The sequence below is a fragment of the Saimiri boliviensis genome, chromosome 4, assembly GCF_048565385.1.
Source record: "Saimiri boliviensis isolate mSaiBol1 chromosome 4, mSaiBol1.pri, whole genome shotgun sequence".
Lineage (NCBI taxonomy): Eukaryota > Metazoa > Chordata > Mammalia > Primates > Cebidae > Saimiri > Saimiri boliviensis.
In genome coordinates, this window is record NC_133452.1 from 9512974 (window position 1) to 9536720 (window position 23747).

The 23747-nt window shown below is 38.2% G+C and overlaps 1 protein-coding gene across 6 annotated transcripts in view; it reads right to left on the reverse strand.

The window, feature by feature from the left end:
* MAP3K4 (mitogen-activated protein kinase kinase kinase 4) overlaps window positions 1-23747 on the reverse strand; it is a 123313-nt gene that overhangs the window by 74295 nt on the left and 25271 nt on the right. For all 6 annotated transcript variants that reach the window (XR_005578848.2, XM_039467582.2, XM_039467580.2 and 3 more), the window contains exon 2: window positions 11327-11517. Coding sequence is in view for 5 of the 6 variants with exons in the window: in XM_039467582.2 (XP_039323516.1) it covers window positions 11327-11517 (191 nt within the window). In the remaining variant the exon portion in view is untranslated. The remainder of the gene's footprint in view (window positions 1-11326; window positions 11518-23747) is intronic.

The following is a 23747-nucleotide window of genomic DNA, read 5'->3' on the forward strand; positions in this document are numbered from 1 at the left end:
ATAAAAATAGTTCCTAATAACTTAAGATGAATGAGACATCTCATCTCCCAAGTGTCTATAAATTAAATGGTGTGATTTTTATAGCACAATTAAAGCAAACCTCTAGAGCACTTCTTCCTTGGCCAATCACCAATAATTCCAGTAAAATGAGAAGAACACAAAGTTTTTTAAATGAAAACTTTATAATGAAACTGAAAGGAACCAATGACAAGCAATATGGTGCATCTCACAAACATAAGACAAACAACTGAATTCCCACTATCTACAACTAAAACTGGCTCTTTAGAATATGGATTAAATGTATTTTTAATCAAACTCTTGCAATTTTTATGTTCTCCCATATACATATTGTCCAAATTTCTGAAACCACCCTTATTTGAGCTCTCAAATGAGAAAGCATAAACAGATGAAAAATCTTTAAGTGAGACCAACATCTGAGCAATGATGACCTAGAACACCAAACAAGTCAGCAACCTGAAGCAACTTAGAGATCATCTAATTCAAGCTTCTCAAATTTCAGTATATATTCAGCAGCACTTGCATTCCTGCTAACGTGTACATCCCTGGGCCTGCTTCTTCTATCTCTGACATGGCTATGATGGCTCCACATTTTGAGGAACTGCTTTATCCAGTTTCTGTTTTCTAGGTAAGGGCTTTACAGACATTGTCATAATTTTTGTAACAACGTGATGATGATTATCACAGAACACAGATGGTCAAACAGATGGTTAATGTTAGAACAGGGGTCCTAACCCACATTGGTGTCACCACAGCATCCTTGGACCTGTCAAAGGTGCTTGCAAGGCAGTACCAACTGACCAAAGAAAGGCTAAGACAGTGAGTACCACAAAAGATTACATAGGCTAATTAGTCTGTAAAGGCTTAAAGTAAAAGTAAGTACTTGATTTGGGGCCTTGAAGAATGGAAGCTTAAATAAGGGAAGCAAACAATGCAAGAGCATATCTGAAGCCAGCAAAGAAAAGCATGAAGAGACACAAAAGCAGCAAAGAAAAGAGTGCAGCTGAACACTGAACCAGTAAGTGGGTGGCCTGGAAACACAAATCAGAACCTTGAAAGTCAGGCTAAGTTTGGACTAAAGAGCTGAAATATGGATTTAAATCCACTCTGGTTGACATAAACATTTCACTAGCTATACAGATTGAATCTGACCTGTAACTATCTTACCAGCTCTATTTTATATGAGTATGATGTTCTTTAAAAATCAAACATTCTAATTTCACTACTGTTAGCAGATACAGAAATTTACACACACACATATAGGCACATGCATGCATGTACACGCACACACCTTGAGATATTTCCTAATAGGAACGTGTGTGTTTGTGTCTGTGTGTGTATACAAATTCTCACATAAACCGCAAAATATTTGCTCTATCTCTGTGACCCAGCTGTGGCTGATCACCATCCCACTATGGCAGTACTAGAATAGGAATGCAAAATGAAGCTGATAATGATCACCCAGCAGCACCCTGAAAAGGGCTTTGGCTTGGGTGTCTTTTAAATTCCTATTTAACCTACTCAAACTATGAGATAAACTGAACGTACTTTCTTCTGCTATATTAAAAAGAAAACAAATATTTAAGAAAAAAATGGTTTGCCTGTCTTTCTCTTAACCTTAAGAAGAAACAGTTATACTTGACTAAATATAGTCTAAAACTTATCAAAATTTTAATTGCTATGAATTGTTAATGATTTACCATTATCCAAAAGTATAATCTCAAATAACACCACAACTAACTCCTGTGGTGTTAAATACTCAACACAGTATGAAATCAAGTCTGTTCATGAGCTAATTAATTCAAGTTTACCTGGTAGGTTACATCAATTGGGATGTCAGATAGCAGACTTCCAGGTAATGCAGAGCTAATCATCCTTACCCAGATATCATAAAATTGTTGTATTTTTAACAGTTTTTAAAAACAGAAGTTAATACTTTGAAAACAAAATGTCTTAAACACTTCCAGACAAAGTCAGGAAAATACAAAACTTAGATATTATAAAATACAGTTTTGCAAACATCTAACCGGCAACTATTTTAAGTTCACCAATACAAAGAAAATACTGCAGGTAATATTGATCTCACCTCTAATCTATTTCCCCAGTCCCTCCCTCATCTCAAGGACAACCACTATGAGAGATTTTGTTTTGAACCTTCTTATCTGAAGTTCAAACACTGGCATATTATACAGATGCTCTTCCACATATGATGGGGGTATGCCCTGGTAAACCCAGGCTTAAGTTTACAATGTCTTAAGTCAAAAATGCATTTAATATACCTCACCTACTGAACATCATAGTTTCGCCTAGCCCATCTTAAACATGCTTAGGACACTTAAGTTAGCCTACAGTTGGGTAAAATTATCTAACACAAAGCCTATTTTACAATCAAGTTATTATAAAGAACTTTGAATCAAACTTCAAAATCGAAAGTATGGTTTCCACTGCAGGTGTATTGCCTGCACACTGTCTTAAGTTGGAAAATTATTAAGTCCAACCATTATAAGTTGGGGCACTGTCTAGAAATCACAATGAATGATACAATCAATCTTTTTGTTAAGACTTCTTGTGTCCATTTGTAGGAACTTCTCTGATGTGTATTCCCAGAAGTGGATTTGCTGGCTCGAAGACATAAGCAGCCTCAATTTGACTGTATTAATGAATTACTTTCCTGGGAACGGCAGAATGTGCACTCCCACCAGCCTTGTATGAAAGCTGTCATCTCTTCATCTTTGCTACTTATTTGATATTCATTACCTCAGTTCTGTTAGAAACCGAACTTCAGTGGATTAAAGACAAAAACTACAGAGAAAGGAATTGTTTCTGTTGTTATAAACTTATCAATTAAATGAACTATAAATTAAGGATAAAATAAAGGATCATATAAAATAAATCAAAATAATTGTAAACTCTACAAATAAGCTATTTGGACATTGCAATTATGAAGCTGTAACTATCAGACCCTGCCTCAGAATGAACAAAGGTAAAAGTTCAAAATGATAGGGGGCGGGGAGCACAAAGAAGTCAAGAAACAGTGAACCAGAAACAAAATTTTGAACAAACTAAGCTACCTAAACAAAAGCTGATCAAGGACTGAAAATCTGATTACACAGACACATTTTACTCATCAATAGTAAAAATCACAGAACAAAGTACCAACACTCAAAACAGTCTTTAGATAAAATGCTTTTTTTTTTAACTATCATATAAATTAAGGAAGTTTTCCCAATAAAAGAGTAATTTTCAACTTTTGGTGAAGGCTGGACCATGAGAGGCAGCAGCTATCCTGAAGTACACAGCACCTTCTCTACACTGTTCAAACATACACTAACATCCTGCTACTAAGAAGGGATTGTGTAGATATAATTATAGTCCTTAACCAGCTCATTTTTGTTCAATCAAAGAGAGATTTTCTTGAGCAGACCTGACTTAATCATATAAAAGCCCTTTAAAAGAAGGCCTTAAACTTGTGGTGGTGGCACGTACCAGTAGGACCAGCTACTCTGGAAGCTGAGCCAGGAAGATCACTTGAGTCTAGAAGTTCCGGGCCAGTCTGGGCAACACAGCAAGACCCCATCTCTCAACAAACAAACAAAAACAATAAAAGGCCTTGACCCTCCCTGAGAGCATCCACCTGTCCATGGTGGAGTCTGTCCACCTTCTGGCCATCTGGTATCACAAGTAGTCCACAACACCTGAAGTGGAGATGCCAGAGTTTCTGGTGGCCAACTCTCCATGTAAAAGGTCCAAGACAAGGCCCTAAGCTTAGAGCCCTGAACAAGTTGTAGTGGGAGTGACTGCACAGGGTAGTCCCACTTGAAGCCCAAGTGCACCTGGGGGCCATGCCCCAGAGGCATAAGGAAGATGATTTCCTGTGCTCCTGAAAGTCATCAGATCTCAAGCTGCTGCTACAATGGCCCACAGTCCTCTCTGGAGCCTTAGCCCACAACAGGCTCCTGGCCCTGCCCTTCCCCCAATGCCAGCTGCGCCCCTAGAAGCACATCCTCTGTTCAACAGCCCTGCAAATGGCCATATCCCAGGGGCTTACTCCCCTGCTCCCTCCCAGATGCCTGTGGGCTGAGGGTCCTGGGCCTCAGCAGGGTTAGGGGAGGGACCAGGGATGACTGGCAGCCTGGAGATGCCAGTAGCCTGCACTCCAGCCCCCAGGGGCTCCTGTTAGAGATAGCCACCCACAGACAGGTGCTGGGAAGGCATCAGCATGATCAGCATTCATGGACTTGCCCACAGGTAGTCAGATTGGGTCCTGAGAAAGTGAATCCTGGAGCCAGATGCCCTTGAGCAGGAGCTGGAGGTGGGGCTGGTCCTCCCGCTGTTCCTTGGGCTGAAAGCCACCACACTCCTCTTCCAGTACAGCATTTCTAGCTCTGCCTCACCTTGGCCTTCTCCTACCCACAGACTTGTCATACTTACACTGTGGCCACGGCTGTTTCACCTTCTCCTCCAGGTGGCCCCGAGGCTTCTGAGTAAGTCAGCCCGTGGAGGACAATCTCCCTTTCATTAACTCCCCATCAACAGCTAGGGAGATTAACTGCACCTGCAGAACCCACTGGCCAGCAGCATGGAGAACAGTGTTTGATCAACGGGGAGAAGGTGTGTGTACCTCACAGGAACCACTGCCTCCCTTCTATCCCTATCTGCACAAAGGCAATATCCTCTTACTGGACAAAACTGCTGACATTTATGACCTTTTAAAAAGTCATTTTCTGTAAAACCAGCACATGTGCTAGAATTGAGGGAGTATCTCTGTTCTTGGCTAGTGTGGAAAAGACCTTGTAGCTTTTGTACTGATTTCAAATTTGCTACGCATCTGATGGCTTTATCCTTTGAGTGCAATTCATATCAGGGTGAGCAGTTTTGTTAAATTCGTAGTAAAGATAATCTACGTCAATGCTTCTTAACCTTTTTCAGGTCACAGACTCCATTTGCAAATCTGATGAAAACTATGGACTCCTCACAAAAATGCACACATGCATATAATAAAATCTGCACTCAGTTTTAGGGGACCCACAATCCTCACAATTGCAATATAAAGTAATAGGGCTTTGATAACTTTAAATTTCTGTGATTCCTCACATTTCGTAAATAGTTGCATTCAATTAAATACTGTGATTCAAGTGAGACATTTCTGAAGCTGTATATATCTGTGTGTGTACCGGTTACACACACACCATAAAAATGTCTATATAGATCATACTTATATGTACCTTCATATTTCCAGTAAATTTCATATTGGCTTTATGCATTCAACCACAATCCCCAACTATATTCTCCTCAGTAAAGATAAATATAAAATGAGAAATAGGCAAATTTAAACAGCCAAACTGGCAGATATTTTAAATATTAATAATATAGAAAATACAAAGAAACGGATATTCATACATTGTTGGTAGGAGTATCAAAATGAATAGTCCTTTTGCAGAGTGACATGCACAATATCTACCAAATTTAGGCACACAGACCATTCAATATGCAGTTCCACCACTATGTATCTCATCTACAAAAATACTCCATCTATGAGTAAAGATACATGAATGAACAAAGATGCTCACCATAACAGCATTTTTTGTTTGCAAATATAGAAACTCGCTGTAAGGAACATGGTTACTATTACCAAACAATACCTTAGTTTAAATGTGCTCACACAGAACCATGGCCTTCACCCATCACTAAGTAGAAAAGAGCAGTTATATATTGGACGTTCTAATTCAACTAACTTTGTAGAATTCCGTAATACCGTACAATGCTATGCACCTCTCTTATCTTTACAAAACTAAGAGCTTATTAATATACAGGTATTCTTCTTAGTAACAATGTTTTATCTCTAATTCCTTCTGGCTATAATTTACCATTCTAACATGTCACTGATAATGATCTGCAGGAAATCGGCACTATAATTCCATCAAATAATTTCAATGAGTCAATTTTCTAATCACATATATGCACCACAATTAGAGCTACCAATTTTCTCAAGATCTGAATTTACAATTATAAAAAATAAACACGACATTAGTAGCTACTCTGAGCCTATAGCCGTAATAACATTTCAAGAACTATACTCATCTAATCAGTTCATGGCTATGGCTACCATAGCTAAAAAACCAGTATTACTGGTTAATATTTCTTCCTCTAAATAGTGCCCTCAGTTACCTTTCTGAGTCCTTATATTCCTTCAGGGATGCACTTGATTTTTTTTTTTTTTTTTTTTTTTTTTTTTTCATTTTTGCGGGTTAGGGGCTAGACTAAGCAAAGACAGTATGACTGACCAGATTCTAATTCCCCAAAGCTTTACAGTGAATGCACGTAGGAGTTAATCTCAACTCCTACAACAAAGTAACCAACAAACCCCACCTGGTACCGCTGCCTTGAGCAGTCCCCTCCCACAGTGAATTCTGGCCAGCCCCATGCACTAAGAGAACACAGCAGAAGTGAGGCTGCAAAACTGCTCAAGCTAAGGCCTAAAGAGCCTTGCAATTTCCACCTTGTCTCTCAAAACACTTGCTCTGAGGAAAGACAGCTGCCATGTGAGAAGCCCAGTTACCCAGGGACCACCTCAGGCTAGCCATGTGGAAGGTCACATGGAAAGAAAACTGTGCCAGCCAGCCATCAGCTGTTCCTGCCCTCTCAGCCCAAGTGCTAGACATGCACGTGCGTGAAGGAGCCATCATGGACGTTTCAGATCCAGCAGACTCCATGTGGACAAAAAGTGAGGGCTCAGACTTAGGGCCGCAGCCAAGCCAGGATGTTTCCAGCCAACTGAGCTGTTCCAGCCAAGGCACCAGACATCCTGGGACGGGGACGACCTGTGCCCTGCCTACACACCTGAACCACAGAATCATGAGCAATAAAATAAATGCTCTTTCATGCCACTAAGTTTTGTGGAGGTTTGTTACACAACAATAATCTGAAAAATGCAAATGTTATTGGTGACTGTTTGTTTAAAAGATGAGTCCAAATCTGACTGCAGTTCTAAACTTAATAGTATGACTCAAAAAAAAAAAAAAAAATAGTATGACTCAGAGAGCCTTTGCCTGTTACAGTGAGAAAGAAATAATGTACCAGTTCACATTTCCTTGGACAGCTTTTAAAATAAATTTGGCCAATCTAATTAATTCTAAAAAGCTCCTCGAAATACTGAGGGGGCCAATATATTATTATGAGTCACATGCTAGTTTGAAATACTGGTCTGGTCTTCCTGACTCAGCCTTGAGGTCACAGCACAAATGTCGCCTGTTCCAGAAGTCTTCCCAACCCCAGGTCTTCTCAGTATAGCCTCCTGTGTGCATCCAGAGGAGCCTGTCCTGTCGCTCATTTGTGTACTCCCTACTTGACCTGGGACTAGGTCTTACTCATCTTCCAAAGCAGCACATGCCAACGGAGTCACTCAAACGCTGACTGAATGGAAAGAATGGAGGAGAAAAGGGAAGAACAGAGGGAGGAAAGGAAAAAAGGGAACGAGGAGAGAAAGTGAGGAAGGCAGAAGAAAGAAAAGAGAGGAGGAAGATGAAAGGAAGGATGGAAGGAAGGAAAGACAGGCAAGAGCAACGATAACAAAAAACTGCACTAGCAGCATATGCAGTGAGATAAAGCAAAGGACTAAGGAGCTATGCAAGGAAATGTGTAGTCCAGGCAGGACAGAGCAGGAACAGTAGCTACACGACTTGAGACAACCGTTTAATCTAAGACTAAGGGTCCTAAAAATGGGAACACCATTTAATAAGGATATGTAAACAATATAATTATTTAATTTTGCTTTAAGATTTAAGGTAAGAAAGACAGTAGTAAGTGTTGGGAAGAAATCCTGAGTTTACAGCCAGGTGCGGTGGCTCACACCTGCAATCTCAGCACTTTGGGAGGCCGAGGTGAGATCACCTGAGGTCAGGAGTTCGAGACCAGACTGACCAACATGGCAAAACCCCGTCTCTACTAAACATACAAAATGAGCCGGGCATGGTGATGCACGTCTGTAATCCCAGATACTCAGGGGACTGAGGCAGGAGAATTGCTTGAATCCGGGAGGAGGGAGTTGCAGTGAGCCAAGATTGCACCATGGCACTCCAGCCTGGGCAAAAAGAGTGAAACTCCATCTCCAAAAAGAAAAAGAAAAAAGAAATCCTGAGTTTACAATAATAATGAGAGCTAATACTGAACACATAATCCTCATGACACTATAAGGTAGGTGATTTTACAGCTAAAGAATATGAGATATGGAGGCTGAATATGTAGAAGGTGGCGGAACCAGGACTGGAGTCCAGGTGATCCAGCAACCAAATCTCTGTTTTTGTCCACCATGCTGTGTTTCAACAGTCTGAGAACAAATAAATTCTCGAGGACTCTTATACCACCCACAACACAACACAACACTACAAGATTAAAATGGCCCACTTGTCTACTTGTCTACCACTGGCGTCTCATTTCCACCTTGTCTTGGTATTCATGAACAAGAATGCTGGCAAGAAGTAATTCGCCCGCTGGCATGCCTATGAAGCCACTTTCTGACATACAAGTGACTGAGACATTCAAAACTAAAAGTCATAAAACTTCTCTGAGCCAGTTTCCTCAACTGTAAAGTAAGTACAGGTTTAAAGTCCTTATATGAAATGCCTGGGACCAGAAGCATTTTGGATTTTGGAATATTGGCATCATACTTTCCGAGTAAGCACCATAAATCCGAAAATCTGAAGTCCAAAATGCTCCAATTAGCATTTCCTTGAAACATCATGTCTGTATTCAAAAGGTCTCAGACTTTGGAGCACAGTGGATTAGGGACACTCAATTTGTATTACATAAGACCTACACCTCACTGGGTTATTACAATATTCAGAAGATAATTCTTTTGAGGTGCTAATAAGCACAGTGCTTAACCTAGCGTAAGCACCCAGTAACTGCTGGTGGTAAATGTGAAGAAGCTGCTACAAATGATATAGCAGCCACTTAATTAAAAGTACAGGTTATTCTGTGATATAAAAAGTTCATAAAACATTAAATTTAAAAAGCCACTATAAAATAGTAAAGGTAGTACAACAACATAAACATATATAGCAAAAAGCTACAGAGCAGGCGTCCCCAAATTACAGCCCGTGGGCCGCATGCGGCCCCCTGAGGCCATTTATCCGCCCCCCGCCGCACTTCAGGAAGGGGCACCTCTTTCATTGGTGGTCAGTGACAGGAGCACAGTATGTGGCGGCCCTCCAACGGTCTGAGGGACAGTGAACTGGCCCCCTGTGTAAAAAGTTTGGGGACGCCTGCTATAGAGTCTATAGTCAGGCTTTTATAGGTGGTAAAAGCAGCTACTTTTGTGTACTGGGTTTAATGAGTGATTTTTATTTTTTTGTATTTTCTGAATTTCCTACAACAAACACATAATCTTTTGCAGTAAGAAAAAGACTAAGTTATTAAGGATTTTCGAGTCCTGGGTCTGCTATCATATAAGCTATAAATCCAAGGGTCTGTGAGCATTAGCTTCTTCATCTGAAAAATGGCACAAACTTGAGCAAATGGTCTCTGAGGCTCCTTCTAGCTCTAAAATAATTTTATAAAATAATTTTAAAAATCATGGAGGAAAAGGGACAATCCCTTCCCTTCCCTCTATCTCTCACACAGCCCAGCAGGACAGCAGAACCTCAACAAACATCTAACGATTAGCTGTCTGACTGATCAGTGAAAGACAGTAAAGTCAACTCAAATACTGCCTTCAGATAAGTGACGCCCCTGTTGCTTGTTCTAGAAAGTCCAAACTGAGTACCATGAGAACTAGTGGTACAAATAGTCCTGACACTATCTCAAGCTTTCTGAACTTAACCAGTTGCTTTGAAACCCTATGCCTCAGTTTCTCAATCTATAAAATGGGGAAACTGGGTTCTCAACTCATGTTCTAAAATAGTACGAACCAACAAGAAAAAGCAAGTGTACTACTGGCATCTTCTTACTTTACTACCACAAAGCAAATATTTATTAACTAATATTGATTCAGTAGATGCTACTTCACTGACTCCTACCATAGATAAGAAATGTCTACTAGGCATTTGAGAAATTTCTTTCAGGAAATGCGCCAGGAATGATTGTCAAGATGACAAACTGCAATGGGAAAGGGTAAGTACAGGCCACAGGTTAAAAAATTACAGCAAATCAAGTTTTATAAGAAGTGCCTTATGTGGAAAAATCATTTGTGGGAAAGATTCTTTCCTGCTTGGGAACTTCTCCTGGATAAGATCTCACTCAAGCAAATCAACACAATGAAACCCACTTATCTTGCCCCCCTCCTTTCTTGAGGAAGGGTTCCGACGGGGATGCAAAGTAAAGATGCCACTAATAGTCATCAAAGCTCAATATATCAAAGAAATCTATAGAAAGAGGAAGCAGAACAAACAAAGAATGAACAGACTACAGAAAGGGAGAGGCAGAAGTGAGCGTGAGGTCAACAGGGAGAAACTTCTCAAACAAGATGAAGAATGAAATCTGCATCTCGGGCAGTAATAACTGAATAAATTCCTGGAATATATGGCATTTGTTTTAGGACAAGTGGTTTGCTAAGATTACAAGAAAATTCTAAAACCACAAGGTTCCAGGCCATCACGCAGGGCACAAAGAAGCAGCAGAGCAGCATCATTCAATTCACCTACCTCAAAAAAAGAACAGTTACGTCTCACTAAAAGGAGGTTAGGGGAAAAAAGCAGAAAACTCTCAGCTTCCAATAGAACAATATGTGGACTTTACAATCCTAAATAAAAAGAAAAGCAGAAAGCAGGTTCTGTCATGGTTGTTAGGTGTGAAGTACCATCTAGTCACTGTGCTGAATGTGAAACAGAGAGCCCTACATACTAAAGGAAGCACCCTGGGGCATCAGCAGAGAGCAGAGGGAATCCAGGGTAAGACAGCCTGGCTCTCTCTCTCCCCACATCCCCAGTACGCTACTTCAGGGCACAGAGAATCTCGAAACTTCAGCCTAGGAGACTAAAAGAACAGAAGGCCATGTATCCCAGGTAACCAGTAGCCATCTTGGATTAGTACACTGAGAAACACTTGCCCTTTTTCACATCTTCAAATGCCTCGCACTGCTGACTTCAGCCATTACTCAGGACAAACTCCGGAAAACTATGTGTCTCTTTTATTACCACTAATGGTAATAATTAAAAAAAAAAACAAAAAAAAAAAAAAAAAAAAAAACAGAACTTAACAGGGGCATTAAAATCATATTATAAGTAAAAGAAAATGCTATTATCTTACTGTAGAAAGAATCAATCAAGTGCCACGCCCCTCATGTACGCTTTTTTTAAAGTACAAGACTCACCTTTCAAATTAGACCGACTAACTGGCCTCCCCACATTATTCCTCTGGTGCTTGGTTGACATGCGTTTCATCTGTCGAGGTGTGCTGGGCGGAGAGGTGCCATAAAGATTCTCTGTATTTGTTTCATCGGAGAAGTCCTCTGGATCAGATTCAGGACTCTTGCAAGCTGAATCCCCCAATGTACACTCTTGCCTATTGAAAGACAGTACATAGGAAAAATACTGAGTAACACAGTAAGTGAATTCAAATTTATAATTTTTAAAATAATTCTCTGTAAAACTTTTGTATGTAAACATCTCTTCAGCACTGTGCTCCTCCTCTATTATTACCTGTGAAAACTCAAAAGGAGAACTTTTCTTTCGCTTGAAGAGAGTAATGACTGTGATTGCTGCTGCTCTTACCATGAACAACAAGGAGGACCACAAGGGTGGAGCGGATATGCTTTCTGTTTCTCTTGTTACAGAGCCCTTTCTAACACAATGAAATATAAAACTAAAAACTGATGCCTTAAGGAAAAAACAGCGAAGACGAAGATACAAATCAGACAGAACTAAAAATGTGCTTCTGTGCTAGCTACTGACAGCTTAACTGATGAGCGGGCAAGTTCATTCCTGCTCTGAACTTCAGTGCCTCACTTCTTTCTCTCTTTGAAGCACACAGAAAACAGAATGTATAGGAGCACTTTGCTATGATCCACACAGCAAAGCAAGAAGTACTGAGAAAGTATGGCAGGTCCATCTTCTAAGTTCTCTGATAAAAATTACAGCACAGACATTATGTATGTATTTAATACCAATGAACCACATGAAAATGATTAAAACATTAAATTTTGTCTTATGTATATTTTAACACAATAAAAAATTGGGAAGAAAAGAAACCACAGTGCAGAGCTCAAGCAAGGTGCAGGGGAGAAGGACGCTGTAAAAGAGGAAAAAGGAAATTGTTTCATCTTCAAAATGCAATTTCTCATTAATTTGTTCTGTTAAAACACTGCCTGCCAATTCTCTATCCCTAGCCAGCTTCTCAAATAATATCACTATTTCGACAAAGTTCTATTTCTGCAAAGCTAACAAATAAAATTTAATGATACAAATTGAGGGCAAACATAATTTTTAAAACGTGAACCAGAAAGAATCAATATGACATTCTTTCCAAATATGTACCATCACAGTCTACCTCAATCTGAACATTTCTAAAATATACTTTCTGGCTGAGTGCGGTGGCTCATGCCTGCAATCCCAGCACTTTGGGAGGGTGAGGTGGGTGGATCACCTGAGGTCAGGAGTTTGAGACCAGCTGGCCAACATGGTGAAAGCCCATCTCTTTAAAAAAAAAAAAAAAAAAAAAAGTTTCTATTTTATAAACATAACTCCAAATTATATCCAGTATATAATCAATTTCTTCTTGACAATTTGTATCTATTTCAAAGTCATGAGGGAAACAGAAAAGCCACTTTAAAATGCAGGATGCCAGTACTATTGAATTCGATTGACAAAACTTCAGAAATTATATTTTGAAAAATAAAAATGTTGCAGAATTATAAAACTTTATAGTACTGAAATATATTTTAAAAATCCCTAACAGGTAAAAAACTGATTTTTTAAATAACTGCATTTTTAAAGACCACTGTAGATACTTATGAGAATACATACATACGTGTTCCTAAACATATATGTACACACAAGACATAGAAGTTAAATTCCCTGAAAGCTAACTTTAAACTATGCGCAAATGTAGAAAGACATTTTAAATGTACCTGCCTATTCCCTTAAACTAAATTTCTTATTTAAGTCTCATAATATCACACAACAAAAAGTAAACTTGCAGATTACTTAAAATTTCTTACACCCACTTCTTCTATACTCACTGTGTAACAGCTGATTTGACTGATTAAAGAACATGGCTATAAATGCCAAAATCATGTATTTGTTTTCCATGTGTTGCAGTGGTTAATAATACTGTTTGGAATATAAACAGCATAGGCTTGGTGGTGTAGTTGACCCCCGTTTAAATCCTAGCTGTACTGTCTACTAGCTGGGCAGACCTTGGACAAATTTTATCTCTACAGTGTATAGTTACAAAATAAAGATAATAAATACTTAGACTTATAAATACTTATTCCTATGAGGCTTAAACCCAGTAATGTATACTTAACCAAAGCGTCAGAATATAATAAGTGTTCACTAAATAACTGACACTACTCATCTCACAGGCCTTGGAAGTTCCTGCGCTCACTGAGGGAACCTGAGTTCTTGCTCATCTGCTTCACCCTAAGAGAGAAGCTCACCTAGGAGTTCAGCATACAGGCCTGGAAACAATTTTAACATTTTAAACATCTTTTGAATTATTTCAAACTCAATATTATAAGGCTTCTGTTTTCATTTAATTTCTTCACTAATATACTTAAAGGAAATACTAAGAAAAGACTGTATTTTATTACTTTTGAATCTCCAGGGGTGTCCAGCACAGTACTCTCAAACATTTAGTGCTTTTCACAATAATGCACTTGACACATTACAGTGGTAACTGCCAGGAAACTATAGCACAAATGTTTAGTCAGTTAAAGACATCAAAGTGAGACAGCAGGGAATACCAGGACAAACAGAAAAATGAAGTCACATACGAAATAGCAAACAAAACCTCATTCAAAACACATCCTTTGTGGTGAGGAGGAATGTGAACTCAGAAGCTAAGGCTACATCTCAGCTGTCCTGGATGGGGAAAGCATCCATTACTGAATTTGTCTAAGACTATTAGGACTAATAATTTTGAATTTTAAAGGTCTACATTCTAAAATATTTCAGGAAATTCAGTTGTAAAGCCTTGTTAAAAAAATTAAAATGATAGCAATAAAGGGCTATACGAAATATAAGACTGTCTGTTTTGCTAGTACCACGTGGATGATGAATGAATGCAACGCAGAGGGAAAGCAGAGGAGGACTTTTCTGAAGAGGGACTGACCATACCAAACTCCCGTGATTTAAACGGCAAGCCCCCCAACCTGAGGAGAGTCATCATCTAAAAAGATAAGCAGAGCTGATTTTTAAAAAAATAAATAAATAAGTACCTTTGTGGGATCTACATACCATGGAAATTAAGCCCCGTGCTTTAGCAGATAAAGAGAGTCTAAGAAAGCAAATAAAATAAAACGGTTAACTTTAATCAAGACTTTAAATTGGGGCCACAGAAGAATAGTTATTCGTATTGTGCTATCCTCCAACTGTGGACAAACTACTTCTCTACACATGGGAAAATTTATTTGGCTGTACTCTCAAAGTATAAGAATAAATCCTTGCAATAATTCTACAGAAGCTAACGATCCCGTTTTCCAATCTGCACCTATTACAAAACAAAAGGTCATCTGTCTTACCTTTATACATTCACACAGATGCAATAAACAACTACTGACTTCAAGATATTTCTAAATTATCTAATTACTCTAATAGTAATTAGAATTAAAAATCACTCTGAAAAGAAGATAAATACTGTCATAAACAATATATTAACATAAGACAAAACAGTGTATTTCATCCCTCCTTACTCATTAAAAATCAAAGAGAATGAGTTAGGCAAATGTCATATGGTACTACCAGCCACTATACTTATACTTCATAATTAAAATTAATTTAATAATTTCTTGAGTTTTACTTAAGACAGTCAATATGGTATTCTCACTTGTTGGAAAAGATACTAGTTTACATTCCATCCAAGCAACTTAGTAACATCTACATGTCAGAACAAAATCCAACATTATTTAAAGAAACTTTCTTTTAAAAAGAGTCTAGCACTTAATAAAATTCATGGGCGGTTGGTCGCAGTGCTCCCGCCTGTAATCCCAGCACTTTGGGAGGCTGAAGCGGGCAGATCACAAGGTCAAGAGATTGAGACCACCCTGGCCAACACGGTGAATCCCCCATCTCTACTAAAAATACAAAAATTAGCTGGGTGTGGTGGTGTGCACCTGTCTGTAGTCCCAGCTACTCGGGAGGTTGAGGCAGGAGAATTGCTTGAAGCCAGGAGGCGGAAGTTGTGGTGAGCTGAGATTGTGCTACTGTACTCCAGCCTGGCAACAGAGCAAGACTCAAAAGAAAAAGAAAAAGAATTTCACAAGGTTTTCCATCCTATCTAAACCTCACCAGCCAGGTGCAATGGCTCATATCTGCAATCCCAACACCTGGGGAGGCTGAGGTGGAAAAAGGAGTTCAAGGCAAGCCTAGCCAACATGGTATGTTGCAAAACATGGCAACATGGCAAAACTCATCTCTACAAAAAAATACAAAAATTAGCCAGGCATGGTGGCATGCCCCTGTGGTTCCAGCTTCTTAAGGAGACTGAGGCAAGAGATCACTTGAGCCTGCACCACTACAATCCAGCCTGGGTGACAGAGCAAGACCTTGTCTCAAGCAAACAAAAAAAACACCAAAGAAAAAAATACACAACCCAAACCAGGAGAAAAACCAAAAGAAACAGACCAGAAATGACTCAAGTAGATGTTATAAATATTAAAAAAAAAAAAATCTGAAAATATGTGGACATTATAAAAATATGAAATATAACTGAAATATATCTGAAAAATACTCTGTGGGTTTAATAGCAGATCAGACACAGCAGAAGAAAAAAACAGTGAACTTGAAGACATGGCAACAGAAACTATGGAAAATGAATCAGAGAGAAAAAGATTAAGAGAAATAAAAAAAACCAGTGCCCTGTGTGACAATATCAAGTAGTCTAACCATGTGTTATTGGAGTCCAAAACTAGAAAAGGGAGGTGTAAAAAAATCTCTGAAGAAGGGCTGAAAATTTTTCAAATCTGGGGAAAACCATAAGCTCACAGATCCAATGAACTCCGAGCAAAAGAACTATGATGAAAACTCCCAGTCTGTTGTTATGCATGTCATAACCAAATTGCTGAAAACCAATGATGCAGAGAAAAATATTAAAAGCAGCCAGAGAAAAACAACTTAGTTTGAGAGGCTTAGCTTAGAAGTAATATATAACAGGAGGGAAAGAAATCAAGCAAACTTTTATTCTTTTTTCTTTTAAAAACAACACACACAAAATCTAGAAAAATACTAGTGGTAAGTTCAAAAGAATGTGCATCATTTCAATTAACTAACCATAAGCATCCAAAACCTCATTTTGTAATCATTCATGTGAGATGAGCTAATGTGGTCAGTTGACCAGTTCAAAATGTTTACATGGATACCAATGATTTGGGATGAAGAAAGTAGTACAAGACATCAGCTACCCTGAAACAGTTGTCTTACTTGTGTTTAATAACATACAAATGTGAAATGTCTTTCTGGTACTAAACTTCTGACAGTCATGTAAAACAACATTTCACTCTTTTACCATAAAACCCTGCTAAAGTACTACTCACTTTACACTACAATCTGGTCTAGGCAAAGTACGTCTTGAACACAAACCAAGGGAGTTTGGTGTAGGTTTTAAAGGAAAAATGTGTGAAAACAAAACAAAACAAAACAAAAATCCAAGTTACTTGGGGTTAAATAGTTCTGCTCTGACATATTAGGTAAACCACAATGGTGCCTGAAATAGCTCATCTGTAAAATGATGAAGTTGGATTAGATAAGTCTGAAAACATCTGTGGTCCTGCAAAAGCACCTCCCAAAACACTTCATTTAGCGACATCCTTCAAAATAAAAGGATATTTTAACCATTTGTGAAGTATAATATTCATCTGTGTGAAGTTCTCTCATCCACCTCCACATTAACCTATTCTCTATTAGGTAATTAGTATTAGGGAGATTTCTGCTACAGGGAGACAGAGGAGGGACACAAGCAGAAGGGACACATTTTCTAGATTTCTTTTTTCTTTACAAAATTTGTATAGCTTCGTTGGCCTGCAGTATAAATCAGAGGGAACTAAGCTCAGTTTGAGGTTGTATGTTTGGTTCATATTACAAGAGCCAATTTATTAATAAGTTAGTTCTCCATATTATGAGTCAATTTATTAATAAGTTAGCTATCATCATCATCAACCTTACAGTTGAATATTTATCAGCTAACTGCCAGGTGAACGGTCAAATCCAATATGTATTATCTAACTTTTGCACTGATTCAGAGCATAGAGTATTTACAAACCTAATTCTTGGTTATTTTTCAAGATAGACATGTAGACTTGTTTTTTAATGAAAATTCTTTTTAAAACAAGCATAGATTAAAAAAAAAAAAAAACAGATTTCCTATGGAAATGAATGAGAAACTATCTCCTCAGCAATTACTGAAGAGCAGGAGCTTGTCATCCTTAACATTGCTTTTCCAGTGTCCAGAACAGTGGCTGGTACAGATTATGTGCTCAAAACAACTTGCTGATTGAATAAACAAAGCAAGTTAAATTAAGTTTATCTTTAATACTTTAGATTTAACCATTAGCCAAATCCCATTAAAATACAATAACATTTCACTATTTTAAAAAATACATATATATATATACACATATATTTTTTTGAGGCAGCATCTTGCTCTGTTGCCAGGCTGGAGTACAATGATGCAATCTCAGCTCACTGGAACCTCTACTTCCCAGGTTCAAGCAATTCTCCTGCCTCAGCCTCCTGAGTAGCTGGGACTACAGGCACACACCACCACGCCCAGCTAATTTTTATATTTTCAGTATAGACAGAGTTTCACAAGTTTGGCCAGGATGGTCTTGATCTCTTGACTTTGTGATCTGTCTACTTTGGCCTCCCAAAGTGCTGGGATTACAGGTGTGAGCCACCACTCCCGGCCAAAATATATTTTTAAAGGCTACAAGAATAAGGATTGTTGATTTTTGACAATAATGTTGTTTAAGTGATACTGTAGCCCTGGGTGCCAAGATGACTCTCTACTAACCAAAATGACAGCAATGGGGTATGATGTGGGTAGGCAGTAATGTTTTAGAATCAGATTAACATGAGCTAAAATCCCTATGTACCCCCACTTATTAGTAAGAATACAAGTTTAAATCAAATTATTGTTTTCTTGCAAACACTTTAATTTAGAAGTCTTACACAATGCCACTGTAACTTGTGGTTGGCCAGTTAATTAAACATACATACATTAAAAACATTAAAAATGAAACATGCAGACAAAAAATTGAAATATACTGTGGCAGCTGTTACTGTGGTGGTCCTTGATAAACCTGGCTTCCTAGTGGTCACAAACTTGCATACCTACTCTTGAATTTGGAATGACTGTGTGACTGCTTTAACCCACGCAATGTAATAAAAATGACACTGGACAAGTTCTGGGCCTAAACCTTAAGAAGGCCACCTGTGTACTCCTGGGAAAGCTAGCCACCATGTAAGAAGCTCAACTGAGTCAGGTGGAGAGGAACATGAAGGAAAAGCTAGCTAGCCCAAACTAGCAGAGCTCCCAGCTGACAGCCAGCACTGACTTAACTTGCTAGCCCTGTGAGTGAGGCTATTTTTGATCTCCAGTTGTCCCTGTTCTGCAGCCAACACCATAAGAAGCAGAAAAACCACTCAATACCATGACAGCTAATAAATGGTTTTTGTTTTAAGCTGTTAAACATTGGTATGGTTTGTTAAAATGTAATACAAAACTGCCACACATAAAAACCTTACATTTTACTTTTGCTTTAAACTCATGAATGGGTTTCAATCAACCACTACTTTGATGAGGGCTCCAGCCTTGTCTTTTAGTGCTGGTCCACTGACAGAAGCTCCGAGTTAACTTTGTGGCTTTTCAGATGTTGCACAATGCAGCATCTACCATCTCTACTCCCATTTTTCTAAAATAGAACACAAATTTAAAGACTTTTGTAGAGCGATTTTTCTGGATGTTCATGATTTTTCTTCCTAAGCTTTCAAAGTTCTCTCTTCTACGTAATTTCATGACAATTTTAATGCATGTTACTCACCTATACCAAGACTTTGCAAAACATTCCAAATTAGTTTATGTAGAAGCTGCATTCTCTTTTACACTCACATTTTATAGATTTGTATAACAGTCTACCAAGTTACACAATCACAATTAAAAAGCAAAGATCTAAACAGATTTAGGAACAAACCGGAAACTCTTGCTAAGTATATAGATCAATTTGTCAGGACAGAAAATCAGTGTCTGTATCACATTCCGTATTCTACAGAGAAGCCTATTAGCTATCATCATTCATGATGCTGTGAACATCAACTGTTAAGTTTTATATAATAAATTAATAAGACCAGGTCTTGGAAAAGTGGATAAGTGGATGAGGTCTGCTTGATTTATGTCTTCTGGTATAAAGTCTTTTATTTTACTCATAGATTTACATACCATATTTTATCAGACATGAACTAAATAAAACAAAAAGAATATGTAAAGATAGAAAACAAATATATATAAAGAGACAAATTAGCCCACATGGATAAATTTTTACTCCTGTTAGAAATAAAAATAATTATAAGCTATTTAAAAGTATCTTCAGATGAAAACTCTTATAAAACTATATAAACACTACAAAACACTTTAAAGACTTCATACTAATTAATTCAATTCTGGTCACTCTCCAATGAGAAGTACAAAAAAATAAAAAATAAAAATAAAAATGAAAAAAATGAAAAAAAAAAAACAAAAAGAGAAACCTTTGGGCATTTAAATACAAATGAGTCCTGTTACACATAAAAAGACAAATATAACTATTTCTGTTATTTTTGCTATTTTGTTGCAAAGAGTTGAGTATTTAAAAACAGAAGACAAATAATAAGACATTTTGCAGGGATGCTTTCTTATTTTTTACCAAATCTACTATCTCCAAATATTGTGTGAGTATGTCTCTATATATCTTCATCCAAAGTTTTCAGGACAAATACCAGATCATATGTGTAAAGGACAACAAGAAGAAAACCAAAACTATGAGAAAAGCCTGCCTTCTTAGATTGGGCCTGACCGCACAGGGGCCGTGTAGCAGGGAGCACAGAGGGCAGCAAGTCCCTGAAACACACGAGGAGAAAAGAATCATGACACATCAGTATCACTGTGGATATATTCTACCATGAAATGTCAACCAAAAAATATTCAAAGGAAAGCAACAAAAAATAAACATGATGCTTTATTCAAATAGTTGTTTCAGGCTTAACTAAAGAGAACTATAGGGCTTAGACAGGAAAATTTGAAAGATAAAAAACTGTCAAAGCTGGGAGGAAAAATAAACAAAAGGGCTTATGCCAAAGACAAAACATAAGAGTTTACAGAGAAACAAGAAAAATGTTTAAAACTTTACTTAGTGGTTAATTCATTCAAGAATGAATTACAATCTTCTATCCATTCTCCTTTGTTGCAAACAAGAACATTTTTAAAAATCTCCTTATTCTAAATTAAATGTACTTGTGGAAAATAGATTTTATATGATTGGCATTCTTATAAATCAAGCAACCGAAGAACCATCTCTGTAGGGGACAGAAGAGCTGCCTGGATCTCCTTATCTGAAGTTACTTTTTCTTAAAATTTGGATTACAAAATTAGTTAACTGTAAATATGGCCTATAACACACATCACGCATTCAAAACATTAGTTCCAACTGCTGGGAGGATAAATCAAGGAAATGGGAGCATATGACATATTCTCCCAAAGTATTCAGTGAAGGAAAATGGAAACTAAAGTGGGGAAGACAAATTAGGCAATCTGAGCCCTAAAATCTCTCACCTTTGCTTTGAAAGCACAGAAAGACCTCATTTATCCAGGGACAAGATCTTGCTTTCCAATATCATTCCCCAATAAACAGAATTCTGGAGAAATGGCTGGTTGTGGGACTAGGGCAAGGAAGGTGCAGAATGAGCCTGGGCATCCTGCAGTACCAGCAAGTGAGGAGTATTCAAAAACAGAACCACCAGGTATTTTACAGAGACACGGGAGGCAACTCAAAGAGCTCCCATTTGTCCGAAGCTGGGACACTTGGAGCAAAAAAATAAACGAGGTATACTGGAGTATAACCATGAGCCCATAATGATAACTACTGGGAGGGAGGAAGGAAGGAAGGAAAGAATGAAGGAAGGAAGAAAGGAGGGAGGGAGGGAGGGAAGGAGGGAAGGAAAGAGGAAAGGAAGGAGAGAAGGAGAGAAGGAGGGAAGGAAGGAAACAACAGATACAAATCTGTACAGAAAAGAAAAATCATAGACAGATAAGATACACAGATAGATAGATACAAATCTCCTGTACAGAAAAGAAAAATTCAAATTAATTTACATAGATACTTTCCTCTCAAGGAGGTGGAACTGAACTCTCCACCCCTTAGGTGTGGGCTACACTTTTGGTGATAGAAAGGTGAGAAGAAAAAGTAACATTACAATGGGGTAACCTAACAAACAGGTGATCACGGTTAACATCGTCAGTGGTAAGTCACGTTGACAGTATGTGCCCCTGATATGATGACAAGGTCACCTCATCTCTGTGACAAAACCTACCAGCAGACAGGACTTAACCTGGGAAGATGGTAACTAAGAAAGCTTCTCAGAAGAAAGAACATTTCAATTGAAACTTAAAAGTCCTGAAGAAACTGCCCCGAAAAAGGAGGCAGAATGTGAGGGGCTGCTAAGACACAAGGAACAGCATGTGCAGAGGATCTGAGGCGAGAGAGAGCAGGGCTCATCTGAGAGTGTAAGAGCTCATGATGACCCAGGACTGGGCAGGCAGAGTAAACAGATTCCCAGAAGCAGCAGGAAGGAGCAGGGACAGACTACATTATGCCTTATCCCAAACAGCTTCTGCCTCTATCCAGCAATCAAGACCAACTCACCTGTTGGTAGCCAACAGAGGGAAAAGAATTGTTGACTTGAGAGGAACAATGCCTTCTGGAATTACAAAATCCTTACAAATGGCAAGTTAATATCTAAAAGGTAATAAAACATGACCCAACATCAAAGATGTAATCTAAGATACACAGTTTGTCTCATGAAAACTATAACTTCCTTAATTAAAAACCATGTAAACTGAGAAAAAAATGTACATGAGTCCAAAAAATTTTAGAAGGAAAAAAATAAAACCTCCTATTTTTAACTTTGAAGCTTTTCTCACTAAGGAGAACATAATTGGTAATTGTGGTTGAACACACAAGGTCAATGTGGAATTTACTGGAAATGTGGGCCTTAAAGGCCCTGTGTATTCCCAATATAAATACCACATAGAGTTTCAGAAAAGAAATGTCTCATAGTGTATCATTAAATGCAACATGTAGAAAACATAGGGAATGTTTTAAAAATAGCTATGGCATCAAAGCCGTTATTACTTAAATTTCAACCATGAAAACTAAGAATTCCCTGAACTTGAATATAAATTTGTATTATGTACCTGTGTGCATTTTTCTAAGAGTCCAAAGATTCTCAAATGCAGTCTGTGACCCAAAAAAGGGTAAGAAACACTGACTTAGATAATATTTATCACACATTTGGCAAGGTTCTTTTTGAAATATCTCATCCTGACATGTATTCAACTCCTAAAGGATAACAGATGTCAGATGCGTAACTAATTCAAAGCCAGTGCTCAAGCTACAAAGTTCCTGCTGCACCAGCCAGGGACAGAGACACCTCCACCCACCCACACACATGACATTTATTCAAAATGGACTTTTTATTATTATTATTATACTTTAAGTTCTGGGATACATGTGCAGAATGTCCAAGTATGCTGCATGGGTATACATGAGCCACAGTGGTTTGCTGCCCCATCAACCTACATTAGGTATTTCTCCAAATGCGTTCCTGCCCCTACGCCCCTACTGGCCAGCGGTTCCCTTCCCTGTGTCCATGTGTTCTCATCAAAACTGACTTTTTAAAAAATCATATAAATGTCAAAAAATTCACTGAACAAAATAATTTTCCAGCTTTTATGACACACTGTTGTTTCATGTTTGGAATGATACTGGCCTCCATATACCCCATAAAATTGGTTAATTATTCAGATTTGAGTTTAAAAAAATTTTTAGTGAGTAATTAACATAAATTAACATTTTATCTAGTAACAAGAATAATTAGAAAAATCCTTAAATGGTTCGTAATTAAGGTTATATGACTAAACACAATAAAAAAGCCTTTTGAAAGAAAGAGGCTGGGCGTGGTGGCTCATGCCTGTAATCCCAACACTTTGGGAGGCCAAGTCAGGTGGATCACTTGAGGTCAGGAGTTCCAGACCAGTCTGGCCAACATGGCAAAATCCTGTTTCTACTAGAAAAATACAAAAATTATCTGGGGATTTTGGCGCACGTCTGTAATCCCAGCCACTCAGGAGGCTGAGGCAGGAGAATGGCTTGAACCTAGGAGGCGGAGGTTGCAGTGAGCTGAGGTCGTGCCACTGCACTCCAGCCTGGGCGACTGAGACTTGGTCTCAAAAAAGAAAAAAAAAGAAAAAGGAAAAGGAAAAGGAAAGATAGAAAGGGAGAAAGAGAGAAAGAGAGAAAGGAAGGAAGGAAGGAAGGAGGGAGGGAG